General features: G+C 41.6%; 1 protein-coding gene across 3 annotated transcripts in view; it reads right to left on the reverse strand.

Annotated features, from left to right (window-relative positions):
- WAPL (WAPL cohesin release factor) overlaps positions 1 to 21603 on the reverse strand; it is a 76547-nt gene extending 54944 nt beyond the window's left edge. The window contains exons 1-2 of one of the 3 annotated variants that reach the window (XM_049810083.1): positions 21590 to 21603; positions 16592 to 17115 (exon numbers count right to left, since the gene is read on the reverse strand). In XM_049810083.1, coding sequence (XP_049666040.1) covers positions 16592 to 17093 — 502 coding nt within the window. In that variant the 5' untranslated portion in view covers positions 17094 to 17115; positions 21590 to 21603. Of the gene's footprint in view, positions 1 to 16591; positions 17116 to 20528; positions 20587 to 21589 lie in introns of those variants that run through there. The other 2 variants (XM_049810082.1, XM_049810084.1) reach the window with 2 other exon arrangements.
- Positions 21604 to 22197: the final 594 nt, after the last annotated feature.

Consider the following 22197-nt stretch of genomic DNA (forward strand, 5'->3'; position numbering starts at 1 on the left):
GATGATCCTTATGACACTTGTATCAATGACAGTGCTGTTTTCATTTTAAAAACGTTTTTCTAGCATGCATTAGATATTTCACCAAGTAATAATAAATCCAAACAGATATTTTCATTATTAGTGAATTTTAGTTAATGTTGATGATGTAGCTACAGACACTGAAAAACTATTCTACAAATTGTTCTAGAATATTTTAGAATGCACTAAAATTAGCCTAATATTTGTAGGACTCTGAGCAAGCAACACAGTCCCACCTAGTCAACTGCGACCTACTCAGGGAACAAAACTTTCTACTCTTTTATTGCAGCAGCCTTATTTAGACAGACTGGAGCAGCAGTTGACATATGCATCATGACAAGAACAATCCTTCTTCACATCTATTTTCTCAATTTCAATTTTTCTGGACTTGCTGCACTGAGGTTGTTATTTTTTTCTTCCCAGAGTGGCTCCTATTCTCATCTCCAGTTCCACACTTACCTAGTCTGCCTGCTCTTCTCCTCATGCTCATTCCCAACAGTCCCTAGTACAAAACTGAGGAAACCGAGCTAGTTACTAATTCCTCAATGCCAGTCTCTACTGTCCCTAAGAGAACAATCAAAACCACATTGGTACTTCAAGTCATTAGTACACCTGGATATTAGTAAAATTTGATCAGACTGGGTTAAGGCAATAGCACCATACATCTAGTCCTTCCAGCCTTGAATTCCTTGTTTCTCTTCATCTGTAAACGTGAGTAAAATCACCTTCTCCAGTCAGCTCAGCTGACTAATAAATAACAAATCCATTCTACCCCAGTCAAACAGCTTTATTGATGCTTGGTTTACTACACTTCCAAAAAATGATCTTAGATGCCAAACACTCATCACTAAGAGCTCTTTCTGTACCACAGTAGGACTTCTGTTGCCTTTGTATAAGCTATGCATCATTTTCAGTATGTGCACAAGCAACTCAAAATTCTGAGTTGTGTCTGCAAAGACTCTACAAGTATCAACAAAATATTAGCTGAGAGTGAGAAATGAGATGTAACGATTTATTACAGCATACAAAGTCACTCTTAAACAGCAAGTAAATGGTAGTTAACCTCCCCCTTCATTTTACATCTATCAGACACCAAAATTTTAAAACTACCCAGTACTTCAGAAGTCTTGGTAACTGCACCAGGGAGGTTTTTCCATCTCCAATAACAAGCAAGTCTGATGGGAAATGTAACCAGTAAACCATTTACTGTAAACCAGGTAGAAAGTTTGGCATTAAAACTGGATCATCGTAATGCATTAGTGGAAAACCGAGCAGTGACATTTAGAAGAACACTTCCTCGAAGGATACTTTGTCAAGTCACTGTTTTCATCTCGTCAGTGGGTCAATAACTGTCAGACTAAAGTTTCTATACCAGAAATTACTGCAAATCGCTTGCTAATTGCCCAAAGGTGTACAACACCAGCAATTCTGATAACCTTGATTTTAAAAATTACTATATTTATCTGTACTATTATAGCAGAAGCTAGCATGACTGTAGGAAACATATAATTTTATTTACAGATACAGAAAGCACAGAGAAAATGAAAAAAAAAGAACTAATTTTGAATTATTAGATATTCTGCAGTTCAAAAGAGCCATGTAATTTCTCCTCCCAATTTTAACTGCAGTTAGGCTCTTTTGGGGGTCAAATACCAGAATAACTCTCCCAAGTAATTTGAGATCAGCAATAACATACAACTATATAATCCACCAGAGAGTCTTTTTTTTTTTTTTTTTTTTTATTTCCAGGTACTAACACAATATTCCTAAGAACCATAACAATCTTCTGTAGTAATCATGACTTGTTTTCTGTTTAAATCTCTAGAACTTAATTACCAGAGTATGAGAACTAATCTAAATGACTGGCAGGTCTAAATTAAACATTAACTGATGAACACCCACACATTTATACATACCTCTTGCTTCATGTTATGCTCTAGTTTATTTCACTAGCAAGACAGGGATGCCTTAAGTATTGCTGATGAATTAAAAGAAAAACAAACAGTGAAACTTCTACTCTTTCCCACCAAACACATTGAGATGTTTTCACACACACAGAGATGCACACGACCGAACTTTGCAAAGCTATATTTAAGTGATTATGACTATTATTGTCCCAAGTAACCTTTTCAAGATGACCAATAGAGCAAAATTCAAGTTTGTACACTGCAAGATACTCAGTTTATATACAGATAATAGTTTACACTCCTCTAGATATAGGAAAACATTCAAACAGTGGGAATGTAACAGAGTTCTCAAAATCCCACTCCTTCTTCAGTAATAAACCTTTGCTTTTTCAGTAATGAACCTTTAAACATAAAAAAATGCACGTCTGGACTTACTATATCATCTTACTGTATCATTTAGACTAGATGGGTATAAAGAGAATATTCTGTTCATATCTTTTTTAAAAAATACGTATTTAGTATAAGCACTCACTTATTAGATGGAACCAATGCTATTCTACATATCGAACACAACATAAAATGCTTTGTGGCTACCACGAGTAGCCATAGTGGGACTATCTCTTGCCTTTTCATTTTTAAGATCATGTACAAAAGGAAGAATGCAATTCTAGACATAATATTTTTAAGAGAAATTGATTTATTTTTTTTTTTAGAGATAAGACAACTAAATCCTTCAGCTGGTGATCTCTGCTAATTTTGACATTAAGATGTCTCAGATTTCAACTTTATTTTTTCATTAAGTACCCATAACACATCTCACCCTTGTTTTTAAAACGTTTTTCTTAAGAAACTAATGTCTACCTGAAAACGCACCCCCCAAATAGCCCTCAGAAGCATTACTATTTCTTCATTGTACTATAATGAGTAAAGGAAGGAATATCTCCCCACCCAAAAACCATTTAGTTCAATCACAGTAACAATAAAAGACACCATAAAATTACAGACTTGTTGAGATGGTTAAAGGTCTAAGAAAAATTGCAAGGCTTTCAGAAACTACCAGAGTGAAAAAAAACCACCTTCTTTTTTTTTAATTGTACGCCATCCATAAAATAAATGTTTTAAATTGAATGTTATGAAGAAAACCATGTAAGTTACTAATTGAAGATAGAAAGACAACTTCCAATATGCTTCTTACCTTCATTCCTTAGCTACATATTGTCCTAAAGAACAAAAAAGTGAAGGCCAATAATTTTTTCCAGAGCAAAAGCCATGCTAGACCAGTTGAGCAGGACCTCTGGGACTAATTCAAGCTGCCTTCTACTGCAGGCAGTGAACGTAAAAAGGGGACTCTGAGGAAACTCTCTACTCACCTGGCTCAAAAAACTTGACTTCTGGATTGATGATGAAATAAGAAAAAGAAATTGCTAGAAGAACCAATAAAGAGACATATGGCAAATTATCTCCACAATTGGCTAAGTGATTCCAGTCACTTTATATTGTATACAAAATGGCAAAGAAACACAGAGACAAATGCATACAGGTTTTAAAAATGCAAAAACATGAGTAATTCTAAACCTGATCTTTGCCTGTCCCCCACTGCCTGGAGTGGCGTGGAACACATTTATTACTTCTTTCTTACCTCTGGTAATGACAAGTACACATAAGGGGAAGTTACTGGTACAAGCAACAGACAGCTGTGACAGCCACTGACCAACATTATCTGTAAATACAAGGCAGCTTTCTGTGGAACAAGTGACCATGATCCCAGGACCTAGAAATAAGCATGAAGAGACCAAAAGGAACAGACAAAAACCAGCTGTATTGCCTGTAGCTACAACAGGCCAGGAGTCCAGAGTGGCCCAGAGAAGACGCCTAATATGAGAAACAGTTCAATGTGTAATTAACGCAAAGTTTTCCTACTGGCAATTTTGAAAGGAGATACAGGTAGAGAATACTAGAAACTACCGGTAAGTACGTGGGGAGAAGGGAGGAGAAAGTAAATGTCAGGGTGGCGGGTGGGGAGGGCAGGAGCTTAAGAGGTTGCGCAAGTGGTCCCCAGAGCCTGAAGTGTTCTTCCAGGATTTGTTACATATCTTGCCAGAATTGCTCTATTTTCTCAAAGTAGACCTACTTATCTGTTTGCCTGGACAGCTTCACAGATTCCCCAGAGAATTTTTTTAGACAGCTCAAACTGGTATTTTCTAATATCATCACTGATGACGCACTAGAATATTTACAGTAATGAAACTATATTGATATGACTGACTGATCACCTTGCATTACATTTTTAGCATTTGGGTACACATTACAAGAGCCATCCTCACTCCTCCTCAAGGCTCACCATAATGGCATTTACCGTTGCATTAACTCAAACTTGGTCAAAAACTGCTCCAGGCAGGGCCTAAAAGCAGTGAGCAGGTCAATGCAGAAAGGGGAAGCCACAGAAACAATTGTTATCATTTCTCACAGGATATAAGACGTTTGACAGAGCCTTCTTACTTCAAGAGGAAACACTGAAGTTTGGAGAAAAGATAACCCTCTCCCCATCAACTGCCACAGCTGCAAGAATTAACAGTTTCATACCCCTATCCTTAGGGTACAGCATATACCAAGATGGAATCCAAAACAAAGTGAAGGGGAAAAAAATCCTTTAGGAAGCCAAATACTCTTCTTGGCAAAAAAAAAAAAAAAAAAACAAAAAAAAAAACAAAAAAACCCCAAACCATAATCCAAACCAACCATCAAGAAACATATCCTCCAGCCTCGTCCCCATTTCAATTTCATTTCCATCTAACTTACGAGACTAAGTCACTTGGCTCTAAGTCTGAAAACACCATCTTCAGCTCCATAAAAATCAAATCATCATTAACAGTCTAACGCTAATTACCTAAAGTCAAACACTATGCTTTTGTTAACAATTCAGTGATAAGAGCTGCAGAACCTTACTTGCTATTTTTAAGTTACTTGTAGCACAGAGCACTCTCTCAGGCTGTGAGAACAATGTCTCAACGTATATTTCTGTCCCCAACAGATTTGGGGCTCACAGAACAAAGCTCTTTGCCCCACAACTCAACACCACCCCCCCACCCCCCCCACAGCCTCCTCAATGCCAACCTGTTTGACTGGGCAGGAGACAGCACACACTGCAGATCATGCACAGCAACATATGCTGGCTAGCCAGCTTGCTGCTGCCTTTTCAAATGGATTAGGGACCCAGTTATAACCGCATTTTCCTTACCAGCATGCAGACAAGAGAGAGAGAAGGGAACAGATGAATCAATTCAACTCAGTTTTTCACTCCACCATTTTTCATGACACTTGAAATAGCACTGTATCTTTGAAATCTCTCCTTACCACTCAAGGTTTGTTAACCAGTTTTGATCAAGTAAAATGTTATTAGGAAATTGAAGAAAACAAAAGGACAGTCAGTATTAGCCTTGGTATGCTAAGAAAACATGCTAACATGTCAAAATATTATCACATACAGAAAATAAATGCTTATTTCTTCTATTTATTCATGGGAGAATTGCCAGTATTAAATGTTAGCCCTACTAACTTGAACTCCAGGTTAGTTTTCTCTCATTTCTAGCAATTCTTGATGAATGCTAACCAAAGCATCCTCCAAGCTACAAACAAAAGACATATTGCTTTCTACAGCTTTTGTAGCATGAGACCTTATGTTCCTTCACTGCTGGTTAACTAGCTGTAGAAGCCTCCATTTTAACACCAAAAGGAGAATGATTGATTTACTATACACAGGAAACAAATCTACAAACTTAAGCTAGGTTTCCTTCAGTATTAGCCACAAAAATTCACAGAATTCATTGTGAATGTATAGATAATATTAAAGTTAGTCAGAAGCAATTAAATCTTTAAAAGGGCAGGCAGGTGGCATGATACAAATTTTATATTCACTCTTTATTTCTCTTCAAATAGACACCTGACTACTACGACAGATGTAAAAGCAAGAAAACGAAACATCAAGGAAAAGAAGGCAGTAAGATTAAACAAACAACAAAAAAGTGTATCCAGGGCCTTCAGATCCCTCCAGCTACAGAGGGCACATACATTAACAGGCTACAGCTCATGAACAGACCACTGACACAGGATGTAGGAAACAGTTTGTTAAGCTCATTACGAGCTACAGCTCTGCCTGATGTTCCTGAACACTCGGCAACATTTCTTACCGCTCCATTACACCCTCACCAATGTTCCCAAGCATAAAGCTACATCACATTACTTTACAACTTGAAGCTGACCAAGCTAAAGGAAAACATGAATCTTTACCAGGTGCTTGTATCACATTCCTCATTTCTGGGAAGAAAGCCCAAATGAGACATACACACAGTGTCTTCTCTGGTTTGGACAGAAAACCAGCAACTGCAGAGAAGCCATGCTTTTCTCCAAATAAGAAAATGCGTTTCATTACAGTTTCTCTCTTCTACTCTACATTGGAAATGAAATGTTTTGGTTGGTGAGGAAAAAAGGTTACAGACTGAAATCCTTTGAACCATTTTCTGCCTATGATTGAACAGCTGGGAAACACAGAGAAAAGCTTATGGATATAAAATACACAATTCTAAGAAATGGCAAAATTTACTTAGATCTGTCATTATCCATTGATGGCCATAAGATCTCAAAAAGCAGTGCCTGTTAGCAGGCATAAACATAAGATAAGAAGCGCGAGAGCCTCAGAAGATTAGACTCTCGAGACCAGTTTCACGGGTGACAATCACTAAAATAGCTAAAATTATAGAACTACCACATCCATAGCTATGATTACAAATTCTTAAGTAATTATGGTTCTTTACGCTCTTTGAATCAAAATGAGTTCCGAGTTCCCAACAAGTTTGCATGCGGGTTGGATAGACACCATTTGCCTCTTTGCAGATGTTTTAAGTGGCTTCTTCTTTTGCAGAAGAATTCCACAGAAAACCCTGAAGTGATGAGATTTAATTTACTGCCATCACATCCTTCAGAATAGTTTGCTTTTCTTGTTTCCTTTCCAGTGCTCTGAATATCAAAACTCTAAGGCAATTTATATGAAAAGTTTGAATTTATTATTCATTAAGACTACGTACAAAAGTTCTCAATCACATTACATTTCTTCATTTCAGTTAGAGTAGCTATTCTTCTAAACATATAGTTTCTGAGACAGAAGACACCTTTTCTTCTCTCAAATCACCTAGGTGCAGCCTTTCAGTTTGGCAACACAGTGTTCAGCATCTTTAATAAGATGTGCTGCTGCTGCTAGCACAACACCCTGCCATGCTGTGACTCTACCCTGTGAAAGACTGAACCCCAACCACCACATTATTGCCTCTCACCTTGGACCCCTGTAGTAGTAATTCCTTGTAGATGTTTTTCCACTGCGAAAACATGCTACCAGCAGGCATTCTGAAAGGTTGTCTTACACTGGTGCAAAAGCGATACCTCCTGTCAGCCACTGTACTGCCTTTTTTTTTTTTTTTTTTTTTAAATCCTCATATTTCAATGGAAATGGAAGCCTTTCACAGGGGTGCAGGCTGACATGACCACCTTCCCTCTTGCACAGAAAATATTCACAGAGCTAATCACTTGTCTTGATCTTAGACATAATTTTCAATGGTATGGGAAGATGTTGGGTTTTGAAGTAATAGTCTAGCTGCTTTTCCCCTCTTCTACTTTTTCAGCTAGCAATCATTGTTCTGCCTGATCACTGATCTTTCATTGTATCTGAAGTCACTGCGTATCTCAATACCACCTTCATACCAATCTATACACATTTACCTGGCCAAACCACACATAGTGCCATGTTCAGCACAGCTGCCTTCCCAGCAAAAATTCAGGGAAAAACACCAAATCCCAAAGTTACTAATTTACTCCTTCATTACTAAAGGCATTTTCTCCCCCCAATTAAAATATAGCTAAAAACTAACCTAGGTTGCCTGTCATCGGCTATATCCAGCCTCTCGATTTCTATCAAATTAAACCCCTATAACTTCCCTTGCACTTCAACCCTTTTTGTTGTCCCAGGTAAGTATTTTTGTCCAAGTTACATCTATAGTTTCACAGCTTGTCTTTCACAGCTGGAATAACTATCATTCCTCCTTCACTCTTCTTTCTAATCTTGCTCAAGACTCTTCTACAACATTCTGAAACCTAATTTAAAGTCTGTTTTTCTTCTGGTGAGTATACACTTACAAAACACACGTGACTTTTTTTAACATTGCCTCACATCTGTATCTATCCACATTCATAACAATATAAATTATAATGTGACTCTACGAACACTGATGTTATGTAAAAACCCAATGTAACACATCATGCAGCATGTTATCAATGCCCACAACCAACTTGCATGCAAAGTCCACAACACTCTCAAACGAAGGACAAATTGCAGTTTTAGTAAACAATACTAAAACCTCTTCCTGCAGAAAGAAAACTATTTTTTGTTTTCCAGCAAAGAATTAAATTTGAAGAACTCTACAACACCACAAGCAAGACTACTTGGCTGGAAATCTAAAAATAAAATGGTCCTGAAGAGACGAGAAATTGTGCAACATCAAATCCAATGGTCAGAAGAGAGACTACACTCGGTGTAATATAAGAGTTGTCAGAGCCTGAACTAGCTGTAACATATGTTCACCTCTGATGGTAAGTCCAATGAAACAGACACATTCTTCCTCACTGATAGCTCAGAAGGGCATCTTCTGCTCAGAGCAGCAGGAGAAAGCTGATCCAGAAAGCTAACTACTTCTTCCTTGCAGGGAAAATAAGACTAAGTGTCATGGGCAACACAAGGGGCTGGCACATGCCAAAAAAGCTTGTTTTCACTGACTTTCGTAGTGCAAGCCCGTATGAAAAAAGTACTGGAGCATATTATAACACAGCAGCGCTAACAACTGTCAAAACAAATGTATCCTTAGGCTAAGTCAGTCTGAATTCAGACACTACTCAAATATGTTGAAACCCTTTACTGAATACAGTAGCAGTTTCTTAAAAGAAAATATGAGCTAAGTTTGAACTTGAAAAACATTTTCCATACAGTTAGTGACATCTCAACAGTTTGAACCTGAAATAGCTTATCAACTTTTTTCTTTCCTGCATGCTTTGGCCCACTTAAGAGGTATGCACATTAAGAGTTGTTCTTTTGTTTGTTTGTTTGTTTTTCTTAGAATCATAGAATCATTTAGTTTGGAAAAGACCTTTAAGACCATCAAGTCCAAATGTTAACCTACCACTGCCAGGTCCACCACTAAACCATGTCCCTAAGCACCACACATACACATCTTTCAAATACTTCCAGGGACAGTCACTCCACCACTTCCCTGAGCAGCCTGTTCCAATGCTTGACAACCCTTTTGGTGAAGAAATTTTTCCTAATACCCAATCTAAACTTCCCCTGGTGCAACCTGAGGCCATTTTCCCCTCATCCTATCACTTGTTACCTGGGAGAAGCACTGACTAACTGTTTTGAATGCAAAGTTATTTCAACTTTTTAAACATGAAAGAAATTAAGAAGCAGTCAATAGTTTGACATTTTAAAAACTAACTGTTCACTGTAGAAGTCCATAAGGAAAGAATTATTTTAGAACTAGATTCCAAAAAAGGTATTGAGAATCTCACTGTTGTTTGGGAAAGGGGAGTTATAGATTGAGGGAAAAACAGTTTGTGTGGTTTGTACATAGACATATATAGTATGCATTTCCCTGTCATTAGGAAAAATGTTGCAGAAATCAGAAGATTCCTTCCTAAATACTGCGGTCTTTTTGCTGTATTGTGATTTTAGCAAACCAATATCAATACTGAAATTTAAACAGAATTTCAGTCATTTCATGTTTTTGAAAAACATCTAAGAAAAAAACCCAAAAAATCAAATCTTCAAAGAAGTATCAGAGTAATACCAAAGCAAAAAACAATTGACAACAATTATCACGCTAGTTTGAGCCTGGGCTACTGACACAGCAAGAAAATTCTGTGTCGTGTAAGGGCAAAAGAGGTATCTTAAAGAGGGGGAAACATAACAAAAAACAACTGAAGAGAGGACTTGTGGATAAACCCCAGCTACCTATATACCCAGCATAACTACTCCCATCTACACAAACCTCATAACACTGAAATTCTACTGGCATACATATTTTCTGGCAGACCTTTCCCCTTCTCTGCTATCAGTTTCTTAACACTTTGAGCCAGCCAGAGCACAGCTGCAGTTCTTTTTAATCATGGGTGCTGTCAGCTGTGTCCCAAGACAGCCAAGTGCTCAGACCTCATTCAGTTTCCTCCAACTTTTTGCTCCATTTTTAGGCAGAAAATGACTAAACTGAAATTCTTCCTCAAGAGGTAAATAAATTGCACTCAACGACTCTGCAGAGGAAGAAAGGTAAGATTACTTAGACCTAACTATTATCTTAAATGCCCATATCACAGTTAAACACAAAATAGAAGCTAAAACAATTTGAAAGGAATACCCTGGCCAATCTCCTTGTCAAATGTAATTATGTAACAAACTTGCATTTGAGAAGTTGAAACTTAACTCTAAAGATAGGGCTCCCCCACCCACATAATCAGGATGCAGAGGCTTTGCAGACAGATTCACTAAGGTGCTATCAGGATAGTCTGTCAGGAACAGGCCTGATGACTTGGAACTATCTTCTTTTCAGGGCAACCATTTTCTGCAAATTACTCTATTCACTCAGTATACTTTTCAAGCAACTAAACCCAACTAGTTTCTCCATATTGGGTCATGAAGCAGTTAAGCACGGTTGTATCCCTTCACTCCTGCCTTGCATAAGCACAAGTTATTAAGAAGGATTGCATTTGCCATTTTGATTTGCAACTGATACGTGCATGAGCCCCAAGTGAAAAATGAAGGCATTAAGAACTACCTAGAAACACAAAAGAACTGAATAGCAAACACCAGGCAAATTTTTCCTTACAGCACGAAGAGCAAAACTACTTCCAGAACAAAGACTTGTTTGAATACCAGTACATAGTAACAAATGACAAGATGCAGAATAGCTATTTTCAGAATTACTCTGAACATTAGGAGGGGGGAAAAAAAAATAATCAAGTATCACAAATACTTTACATGCAATAATTTGTCCTTTTAATTTTATAAAGCCTCAAAGGGCACTGCCAAGACAATAACCACAAGATCTGTACAAGATCCCAACACAGCAGAAAGGAATACTACTCCTACACTGCTCTGTATTTTGAAAAGACATTTTAAGCCATTCTATTTTTCTATTTCTCCACAGCAAGCAAAATACACTTTCAAGAAATAAACTCATAGGCATTAAAACAAATCAGTCTTAATCCATGCCCAATTAAAATATTTCTCAGGTATTTAATGATGCTTTTAACCAATATTTTAACTTCGGATTAATGTAAATAAGTAATATTATTTCATAGTCCACTGCATTGGATTTGCATGGCAAGGGTTTGGTAGTGGGGGGGCTACAGGGATGGCTTCTGTGAGAAGCTGCTAGAAGCTTCCCCCATGTCCGACAGAGCCAATGCCAGCCGGCTCCAAGACGGACCTGCCGCTGGCCAAGGCTGAGCATATCAGCAACGGTGGTAGTGCCTCTGGGAAAACGTACTTAAGAAGGGGAAAAAAGCTGCTGTGGGACAGAAACTGCAGCTGGAGAGAGGAGTAAGAAGATGTGAGAGAAACAGCCCTGCTGCCCCCCAGGTCAGTGAAGGAGGGGGAGGAGATGCTCCAGGTGCCGGAGCAGAGATTCCTCTGCAGCCCGTGGTGAAGACCCTGGTGAGGCAGGCTGTCCCCCTGCAGCCCAGGGAGGTCCACGGTGGAGCAGATCTCCACCAGCAGCCCGGGGAGGACCCCACGCCGGAGCAGGTGGGTGCCTGAAGGAGGCTGTGACCCCGTAGGAAGCCCGCGCTGGAGCAGGCTCCTGGCAGGACCTGTGGCCCCGTGGAGAGAGGAGCTCACGCTGGAGCAGGTTTTCTGGCAGGACTTGTGACCCCACAGGGGACACATGCTGGAGCAGTTCATGAAGAACTGCAGCCTGTTGGAAGCACCCACGTTGGAGAAGTTCTTGGAGGACTGTCTCCCATGGAAGGGACCCCACGTTGGAGCAGGGGGAAGAGTGTGAGGCGTCCTCCCCCTGAGGAGGAAGGAGCGGCAGAGACAACGTGTGATGAACTGACCGCAGCCCCCATTCCCCTGTCTCCCTGCGCCGCTGGCGGGGGAAGAGGTAGAGAATTCAGGAGTGAAGCTGTGCCCGGGAAGAAGAGAGAGGTGAGGGGAACGTGTTTTAAGATTTATTTCTCATGACCCTACTCTGGTTTCACTGGCAATAAATTACGTTAATTTTCCCTAAGTTGAGTCTGTTTTGCCCATGATGGTAATTGGCCAAGTGATCTCTCCCTGTCCTTATCTCGACTGACAAGCCTTTTGTTACATTTTCTCTCCCCTGTCTAGCTGAGGAGGGGAGTGATAGAGCAGCTTTGGTGGGCACCTGATATCCAGCCAGGGTCAACCCACCACATCCATAAACAGGTACATGATGTGTGCAAAGATGAGAGACATCATCCAACCACTTGAGACACCTCTCAACCAAAGTGCCTTTTCTGATGAACAGCATCAGCATCTTGGACTAGACCCTCCAAAGGCTTGAGTTACAGAGCTCTGCACTGTGGCACACAAGTGAAGGACAGCAGGTGATCACAACATCCAGAGTCAAAACGCAAACTCACACACAAGAATGCCAGTAGTATTTCCCTAAACTGAAATAGCCAGAGTAGGGAAAATAGTTACCCAATTTGAAACATATTCATATGCTAAATATAATTATGAAATGCCATACAATCTTTTAAAATTCATCAAACTTTGACTTAAATTTTCATCTGAAAAAATCGTACAATGTTAATTTTGACACAGAAGCTAACATAAATATTCTGAGAACAAAGTTATTAGAAAATTTTTTTTAAAATTAGCACCTCACAGTTTGCTCTGCAAGGCTGTGTTTCTGTATTAAAGCTCCTGTACAGGTGCATTTAGTGTGAAATACTGTTTGGGTTTATGCCTTACAGAATAAGCTTAACAGTTTAAAAAACAAATAAACAAAACCCCACCAAGATGATTCAGAAATCCAAATAAATATTGCTTGGTGGTTCTTCACCTTATCCTACTGTAAGACTCTCTCACAAAAGCAGCTCACTGTCTAACTACTAAGTTGTTGCATTTTTCTGTGATATGAATTACCAGTATAATATTTTTCCAATTACATGACTTACTTTCTAGCTACCAAGTCCTCCTACCTTAACAAAAGGAACCTAACTATTAATACTGAATAATCTTTTGCTATTTCTAATTTACCTGAACTCCTACTATCTGTAAATTACCTATTACATACAGGATTACTCATGAACATTCTTCCGACAGTATTAAGTCTTGATCAAGCAACATTAGGGTAAGATTATGAGAAGCCTTCCACATTAAGAGCTTCTCAAAGCCTTTAAAATGAGATTGCTAGAAGCACTAGCTGAAGGCTATTAAAAAGAAAAAAACAGAACAAAAAAAAAAAGAGACCAGTAAATCATAACATTTTAAATAAAAGATGCAGATCCTCAATTGTGTTACACAGTTGCACAACTATTAAAACAACCGCCCAAATGGACTGCTTTTTAATACCAAACATTAGTTAAAATTAACTGATATTGCATCACCTTCATTTTACTGTCCAAAGAAATGGACATTGAGGCAGGATAATACATTTGGAGCACAGTCAGCTGGCTAAACTGTAGTTCTCAGCTTGCCCATAGCCACGTTAAGTCACAGTTTTCTCCTTATTCTAATTCTTAACCTTATTTCACCTAGGATAATATTTAAGGTACAATGATGGCACATGCTATCAGGAAGTCTTGACACCTTAATTCATGCACTGTCTAGTCAGTATCAGGACAAGGACTAGCAAATTGCACTTAAAACAAGTTAACAAGCACTTTGACGAACATCGGTACCAATATAGCCTAGTTTCCTATACCTAGAGATACACTGTTGTATGTGGGTTAAGGTTGAGCTCACATTGCAGTGTCTCTCACACTGGGAGTATTAATATTGTTCTATCTGCTTGCCTTTTCCCCACTCCCCACCCCCGGCTTTCTCTCCTCTTCAGAAATAGTAGAGCTTGCTGTCTTAAGGATCTATAAGCCCTTTGAACAGATCTGGTTGAAGCTGGTGGAGTTCAAGAGTCACCAGGAAGTGGAAAATTATTATGGGGAAGGCGAGGACACGTAAGCTGTAGAAGTATATACACTATACCTGAGGAGACCACACAACAAGAAACAACCTTTTTATTGTTACTCAGTTTTTCTCCCCTAAGTTCCCTCTTCCCCCATACCCCCACCCCCCAAATCAATAGAATTAACTCTCTCCAGTTCTTAAAGATAGCCTTATACTATCAAACTTTATTTGACAGTCAATATAACAAAGAAGCCTTTGAAGTACCTACATTTATACTGGCTGACTATGCAACTATCTCTAATTGCTCAGTGTTCTGAGTGACATACTCAGAGAATTTTTATTTATTTTGGATCAGTCTACACACAAGCATAATAGCTACTTAAACCATCCAAGTTTCACTTACACTAACTGTCCAAAATAAACATGATCACCAAAACTAGTCTTGGTTTCCGTACTCTTACTTAAAGACCCTCCTAGGATGTTTCACAAAGAATCATTCTCAGTTGAATTTAATCTCTGAAGAAAGCTATGAAACGGGTTTTTATCTTCACTTGACAAGGTGTAAACAGAATGGCATAGATTCTGAAAGAACAGTATCGTCAGATTAAGATCCACCTTGTCCTTCACTACTTCTGGCTGAATTGCAGTCAGTAACAAATACTTTGGGAAAGCATGCAAGAACAGAATTCCTTCAGTAAACTGTTGTTTAAGTAACTCCCCCCTCTGCATCCAGACAACCACCACAATCAACAGCCACTGATGGACTTATCCAAAGATTCATCAGCTTCCTTCCTTTCAGAGCTGTATATGTTTATGGTATATATAAGTATTGTCTAACAAGGACTTCTAGAATTTAAATAAGCATAGAATTAAAAAGTTTTTCTGCGCTAAATATTGTATTTTATTATTTTCCACAATACTGGAACCAGGAAGCACCAATGAAACTACTGAAGTCTGTTCCTCTTGGCCTTTCATGCACTATGAATTTTCAAAGCTCTATGAAAATAGAGCTTTGAAAATTTTCTCCCCACATTTTCTCCCCACAGCTCTCATGTTTTCTTTTCCAACCTGAAAAATACTGTTCTAACAAAGCTTTTCTACATGGAAACCGTTTCACTGTAAAACCTGCTCTGCTACTATCTCTCATTAACAACCAAGGAAACTCATTACTATTTCTTCTCCTTGCAAATATTAGGGGATGAATCTATTCACTCTCTTATGAAAACTGTATTCAAACTTAGCAAAACATAATTGTATTTCCAGACTGAAGGTGGATCATACTTACAGATAAACTGCAGAAAAACCACACGAAAACAAGAATATATCAGCAGCAAAAATAAGAGTAAGATCAAGACAACTACACATCCCACCAACGTGTCTGTCAAACTACAGTTCAAATCAACATTTCTTGTTTTTTCTTGTATTATATCACTAATAAAGTTATCTTACAAATAACTGAACTATGAATATCTTCCACTATTCAGTATCATCTTGTCCACTTGTATTACAACTGAACAAGTCCACTCAAATTTCTGATCCTAGAGTTAACTATATCTGGGAATTCAAATTGACGTAAGTTCTTCTCATTAAAGTTGATTATGATAACCCAGAGCAAGTTGGTAGGTGTCATCTTCATCAAGGTTCATCTAACGTGATCTTCTGCCCAATTTTAGAAGCTGTAGTTTAATCAGCCCATTATATGAAAACTTCCAATGAGATATAACAACATCTGATCTTGTCTAAGAACGACTTGAACAAAATTACAGCGATGTTCAGCTCCATGGGGTTTGTGAATTTCCTCTCAAAAGCATTAAGATATCTTACAAACACTTCAGAGCCTGAAAACAGCCTCTAAAAGAAGTTTGACATTCTGTTTCATAGGTCTGAAGCTTTTTATGTACACATTGATAAAGATGTGCTAATTAAAAAAAATAACCTACCTTTGTGCAACTGAAGTTCAGAAAACTACTTTTTCCATCCAAGGAATTAAATAAGGCAGGTTGTAAGCTGTATCTGTAACTGCATGGTAGTAACCATGTACCCACACTAAATTGAAGCCAGCAACTTCAGAATAAAGCATTCTATTACTGACTCAACACTCTCCACAATACGTTAAAAAAAAACAAAAAAAAAAAACAAACAACAAAACACAAACACACTGAGCTTTAGAAAAGGAAGATTATTATTCCATTCTATTCAAGGTAGACTAACAGACTACGCTGAAGCTAAAGCACTGTATCTCAATTTGCAGACATAAGGATGAGAGTGCCAAGGATCTGAGACGAATATGTAAAATGCAGAATGCTTCCTGGTGTTTTTAGTTAAATAGAGTACCCTTTACAATTTATTACAATTAAGAATTAATTAACCCACAGTTTTATTAGAACATTTAACTGACCCCTGAAAACACCGAGTCTAAATGTAGATTAGTAAAAATCAAGAGGATAACAGAACTATCTGGACAGCTGTGTAAACGTACCTGCAGTTACAAGTTTAGCACTGCTGCCTTTGCATTCTCCATCTTCCACATTTTTGCTTGTGCTCTTTTCTTTTGAGAGAGGAACAGTATTGTCAAAAGTTATGCACTTGCTGGATGCAACGTTTTCTCCACCGTCTGGCTGATTAATTCTGCTGTTAGGTTCAAGTAGAGGACTGAAGTCCTCAGACTGAGCAGCTTCACCGGGTTCCAGCTGAGACGAGCTTTTAGCCTGTGACAAATTCTTTGAAGACACAGGAAGAGATTCTTCATCACTGTCAAATCCAAATGGATCCTCTGTTACCTCATCTTCGACTTTGGGTTTTTTAGGAACTTCAGAAATATCTGGTTTGACACTGGGCCTCTTCTGTCCTAATTTGGCCATGAAGGTGGTTTCTCCCCATTTCGTACTAAGGGTGGTCCGTTTGTTGGAAAACACTTCGTCAAACTTGGAACTGCCGTTTCCCCCTTTCCGGCTGTAGGTCTTTCCAAATCGGGATGTCATTTTGGCTCCTGTTTCATATTCTCTGTTGGAAAAGAGAGAAGAAACAAATTCACCAACTTTTTAGTACAAATTATTGCATTTCCACTCTTCATTGGGCCTAAAAGCACGAGGCACGTAAGTTTCACAGGAGCAACAGATACATCACCTGCTTCTTTCTACAGACCAACTCATTTACATGTGAATATCATTAAGTCAAAAGTTTCTGCAATAAGCAATCTATCAACTTAACTCAAAATTCAGTTATTTGCACATTTATAAAACAATGGCACAATGGATCCTTAAGAAAAATCTGCTATTAATACATTATTTTTGGTATTGCTTTGCTCTAATTTTACATTTTCGAGTATAGATGGCACTGCTTTCATGAAACATCAGCAGAAAACTAAACAATATTTTCACCACATCTGAACATGCAGCTCTCTGCTAGAGTCCAATAACACAGTAAGGCTTTAAAAAGACTCTTTGTAGTTAAATAAGAAAAAACTGTCAAAATATTTCAAGTTGCTATAGATATTCTAAACACTAATTAATCATAAATAACGATGACAACTTCACCCTATGTTCTTCTCGCACACTCAGACTTACTTAGCAGGCATATTATTTGGTAGTATGATGTGGTTTATGCCATCTGCACAGTCATGGTCAAGACTGGTGCATAGCAGTCCCCCATGAGTAAATCTGATTGATCAAGGGACAGGAACAAAAAGACACTTCTCAATCCATTTCTAAGAACATGGAGGACACCTTATGCAGACCAGCATAAACCATTACTTTTTACTGGCTGTTACAACTGTAGCCTGATTCACAGTTTGCTCTCTTAGAAGAATAAAGTTTAAATACGAACAGATTAAACAGGAACACATTTAAACAGTTCCCTGCATGTGTTCTATTCCTACTTTTGTTTAACTCGAGGAGGAAGACAGACCACTTTGTTTCTTTTTCCCAAAACAAATATTTCAACTACTGGACAAATGACAACATAAAAACAAAATTATCATATCTGTTCTGTAAACCAGCATTTCTCCTCTGTTCTTTTTTTTTTTTCCCCCCAAACATGAATAGGAAATTGGCATTCTTTATAGCCAGTCTGAATCTAATCAAGTCCATTTTCCTCTCCGAAATTACACTCCATACTGGAGAAAAGTCTGTGTTAACAAAGGGGAAGCATTTATTTCAGCTATAGAATCAAAGAAATCCAACTTTCAAAGTGTCAACTGCCTTCATATATAGTAAAGGATATGAAAAACAGCACTTGAAATCATCGTTAATAAACTTATCACATGATCTATTTGTTCGAGACAACTGTTTTTATTCTTATTCCCCTGAATACGGGGCACACTGTCTTTCTTCCATATTTTAGTTTCTATCTCGGCACTTGCAGTTTCTGAACCTGAAGTGCTAGACTAGCTTCTGCCAATATCGCCAGACTGGTTTCCAGAAATGTCATTCTATCACTTTGCTCTAGCAAGACTGTCTCACTAATAATAGTCTCCCTTTATCAGACCAGGCCAACCTTCTCTTATCACATGAACCAAGCAATTCATCGGGTCATCTACGTTTGGGCAAATTTTAAGTGAATTAAAAGTATGAAATTTGAACTTCAGAAGTTTACCAGACAGATGGTGTTGCAATGCAGAAGAGACACAGGAACAACCACTTTGAGAAACGCTTCTCCCCAGCAGTTTAGCAGATGGATGGTAAAGGCATGTGTTTATTTACTGACCAGAATTCTGCCATGAAACACCATTCTGCAGACTGCTTCTGGTCGCTCCTAGTAGACGTTACTCTTTAACCCCACCTCCATCCTCTTTTCCCCGCAGTGTCATGAGCCTCCTCTGCGCTGCTCCAAACACATTGCTGCCAAACTTTTCCTTTTTTTGCTCCCCTGTAAATAGCTCTAACTTCCTATTATCCATCCAACAGTGAAACTAAAACTTCCCCGCACATTTTAGAAAACAGACAGCAAAACAAATCCAACTTACTAGTTTTATTTTGCTGATGCTTCAAAATATTTATAACAGTAACCAAAATATTTTTTAACAGAAGGGCCAGTTTTTAGAGCTATAGAAACTAAAGAGAAACTGAGATGTTAACATTTCAACCCAAGTATTCCAGAAAAAAAAAAAAAAAAAAAAAAGATCACTTCACTCACCACCAGCATTTTCCTCCCCTAAGCCCTGACTCAAGTAAGTCTTTTCAACACTACCTTTCCAGTGCCTGCAAAAATAACGGCAGATTTAAATTATGACTTGTGACTTGCAGTTTTAAAGAGAAAATTCCTGCAGTCAAGAGGACTTCATTTTCAGAAATGAGATCTCCTCAGTCTGCATTTTCCTATTTATAAGTTTAAAAATTATGATCGTCTCATAAGGAGTTTTGAAACAAAACGTCAAAACTCAAATAAATATTCAATATGATGCAATCAGGCTGAAAGATGAGCATCAGGAAAAGAGAAATAAACTACGCTATAGACCCGTATCTTTGACTGAGATTAAAGATAAGGAAATCCCCAAGTACCCCCTTCCAGGAGAACATCAACGGACCAGGATGTTTAGTCTTTGCTTGCAATTCTCTCCTGCTTTTCACTCAGTGTGAAATAAAAAACTTGGTCCGTTTCACTCTGTTCCCACTCCCTGCCTGCCTCTCCTGCATCGTGCTGCAATATTTGGAGCAGTGCAAGGAACGTAAATACAAGCAAAAACCCGAAACGTAATCCTCCCGCATTTCCCAGCGCTGACTCGGCGGAGCAGCTAGGCATAAAAAACCCGGTAACTCCCCAGAAAGCCCATCAGCCATCCCTGCTCGTTGCTCCTCTCGACACCGTTCCTCTTACATAATCAAAGGAAAGAAAAATAGGTTAAAGGCGCGGAGGCAGAAGAAGCTGATGAAATCCCACGGTGACAGTTTCTTTTTTCCTCCCTCCCCCTGCGGCGGGAGGGGGGGTGCTAGCGGAACCGGGTCACCCCACCGTGCACGCCTGGCGATTTCTGATGTCATTTCCCTTCCTCCCCAGCCCCCTCCCCCCACCCCGCAGAAAAACCAACCCCCATTACACAAGTCCCCGGGCTGCGGGGCGGCCCGCGGCCAACGGCGGAGCCCGCCGGCACCCACCGGCCTCGCAGGCCGCACGGCCCCCCCCGAACCCCCCGCCCCAGGCCCGGCCCCGGCCCCGGCCCCGGCCCGCACTTCACCCCCGAGCAAAGTCCCGCGACTCCCGCCCCGAAAACTTCCCGGCGGGCCGGGGGCGGCCGCGGTCGCGGCTGGTCCCCCAGACCCCTGGGGGCGGCCGCGGCGGCCCCGGAAGCGGGACGGCGCCGGGGGCAGCGGCCGGGGGGCAGCGGCCGGCGAGCTCCTGCCCGCCGGGGCGCCGGGCCTTGCTCCGCGGCCCGCACAGGCCTCGGGCGCCGGGCGGCCGCCTCCCGGCCCGGCACCTACCTCGGCGTCGGTCGTGGCGGCAGCGGGCGGGCGGGCGACGGGGCCCGGGCCCGGGCGCGGGCCGGGCGCGTTCCGGGCGGCGCCGCGGATGTGGCTCTCGCCGCGGCTTCTGGCCGCCGATCTGCCGCCTGCGAACGGCGCTCTGCCGACGGGACACCTCCGCCCCTCGCCCGGCGGCGGCGGCGGCGGCGGCACCCTCCCGGGGTGGCGCGGGCGTTAGGGCCCCCGGCGCCGCCTCCTCCGGCGCCGCTTCCTCCGCGCCGGGATTATCGCCGCTCTCGGGACGGGGCCCGGGACCATCTCTCCGCCATTTGCCCCGCTCCTTCCGTCACTGCGCGTCCCACGCCCGGGCCGCCGCCCGCAGCCAATCGCACCCCGCCTTACTCAACCGACCGCGCCGCCGCCGCCGCGCACGCGCCCGCGCCCGCCGCCGCGCGCCCCGCTGACGCCGGCCCGCCCCGCGCGGCGCCCGCTGGGAGCGGTAGTTCGCGGCCCGGCTGCGTGGCGGCGGCGGTGGGGGGCGAGGGGCGAGCGGCGGGCGGCCCTGCCGGCACGGGGCCCCGCCAGGACCCCGGCGCGGCCCGCGGGAGCCGGCGGCCGGGCCCGCGCCGCGTTGGGCCCGCGGGGGCCCCCCACCGCTCAGGAGCGGGCCGGGACGGCGCGGCGGGACCCGCCGGCCGCCTCGCCGCGGCGGCCTCCGCTCGGGCCCGCGCCCCCGGCGGGGGGGGGACGACGACATGCCGCCGCTGCGGTTCTGAAGGCGCGGGGCGGGGTTGTGGGGGGGTGGCGGGCAGCGGGGCCCGGCCCGGCCCCGACGGCGCCCGGCCTCGGCCCAGGCCGCGGCTGGAAGAGAGGGGCCCCGCGCCGGGCCCGGGGTCTCCCGGGGCAGCCCCGGCCCGAGCAAAGGTCAGCCCCGTCCTGAGGGGTTTGGGAACGCGGCGGGCACTGAACCAGCCCTACGTCGACTCCATTAAAACTTTGTTGAGCCAGGCAGCGGCGGGCAGCCTCGCCCAGGGGAGACGAGCCCCTTGCGCTGACGGCGGCTCTGTTCTCGTACTCACGGTGGTTGCACGGTCCCCGGCCTTTACATCCGCTCCGGGGAGGAAACATGCTCAGCGGAGAAGTTCCATGAAGTGAGCATAGTGCAGACCGTGACACCGTGGCTTCCACATGCTCCTACTTCCACAGGCGCTAGCTCATACAAAGCAGTTGCATCCACCCACGTACATTGTACACGCACCTTTTGAGACTTTAATTAATGGCACGCTCTGTGTAGAGTGAAAAAGTACTCCATGGAGATCGTGTCGTACAGCAAGTGTGCATAGGCAGCAAACGCTCATCAAATCCACTATGTTAACGTTCTGTAAGCAGTATTTCCTAAAATACTTGTGGAACAGAAAACTAAGGATGCACTACTAGAAAAGCACTGCCTTAAAAAAGAATGTCATGCTCACAGGTGTAGTTTGGTAATTTTTCAGAAGAGTGTGGAGCTTAGAAAAAGAAAAAAAAACCCAAGCAGAATAAAACTCTACCACCTTGGAACCTAAAATGGTTTCACAACACGTGTGATCGTACTAGCCATCTGTCGCTTGAGGAGAGGCTTTAAAATACAGGTCCCAAATGCAAAATGAGTTAAAAAAAAAATTTGAAAGAGGCTGATTTCACTGCA

The sequence above is a fragment of the Accipiter gentilis genome, chromosome 9, assembly GCF_929443795.1.
Source record: "Accipiter gentilis chromosome 9, bAccGen1.1, whole genome shotgun sequence".
Classification (NCBI taxonomy): domain Eukaryota; kingdom Metazoa; phylum Chordata; class Aves; order Accipitriformes; family Accipitridae; genus Astur; species Astur gentilis.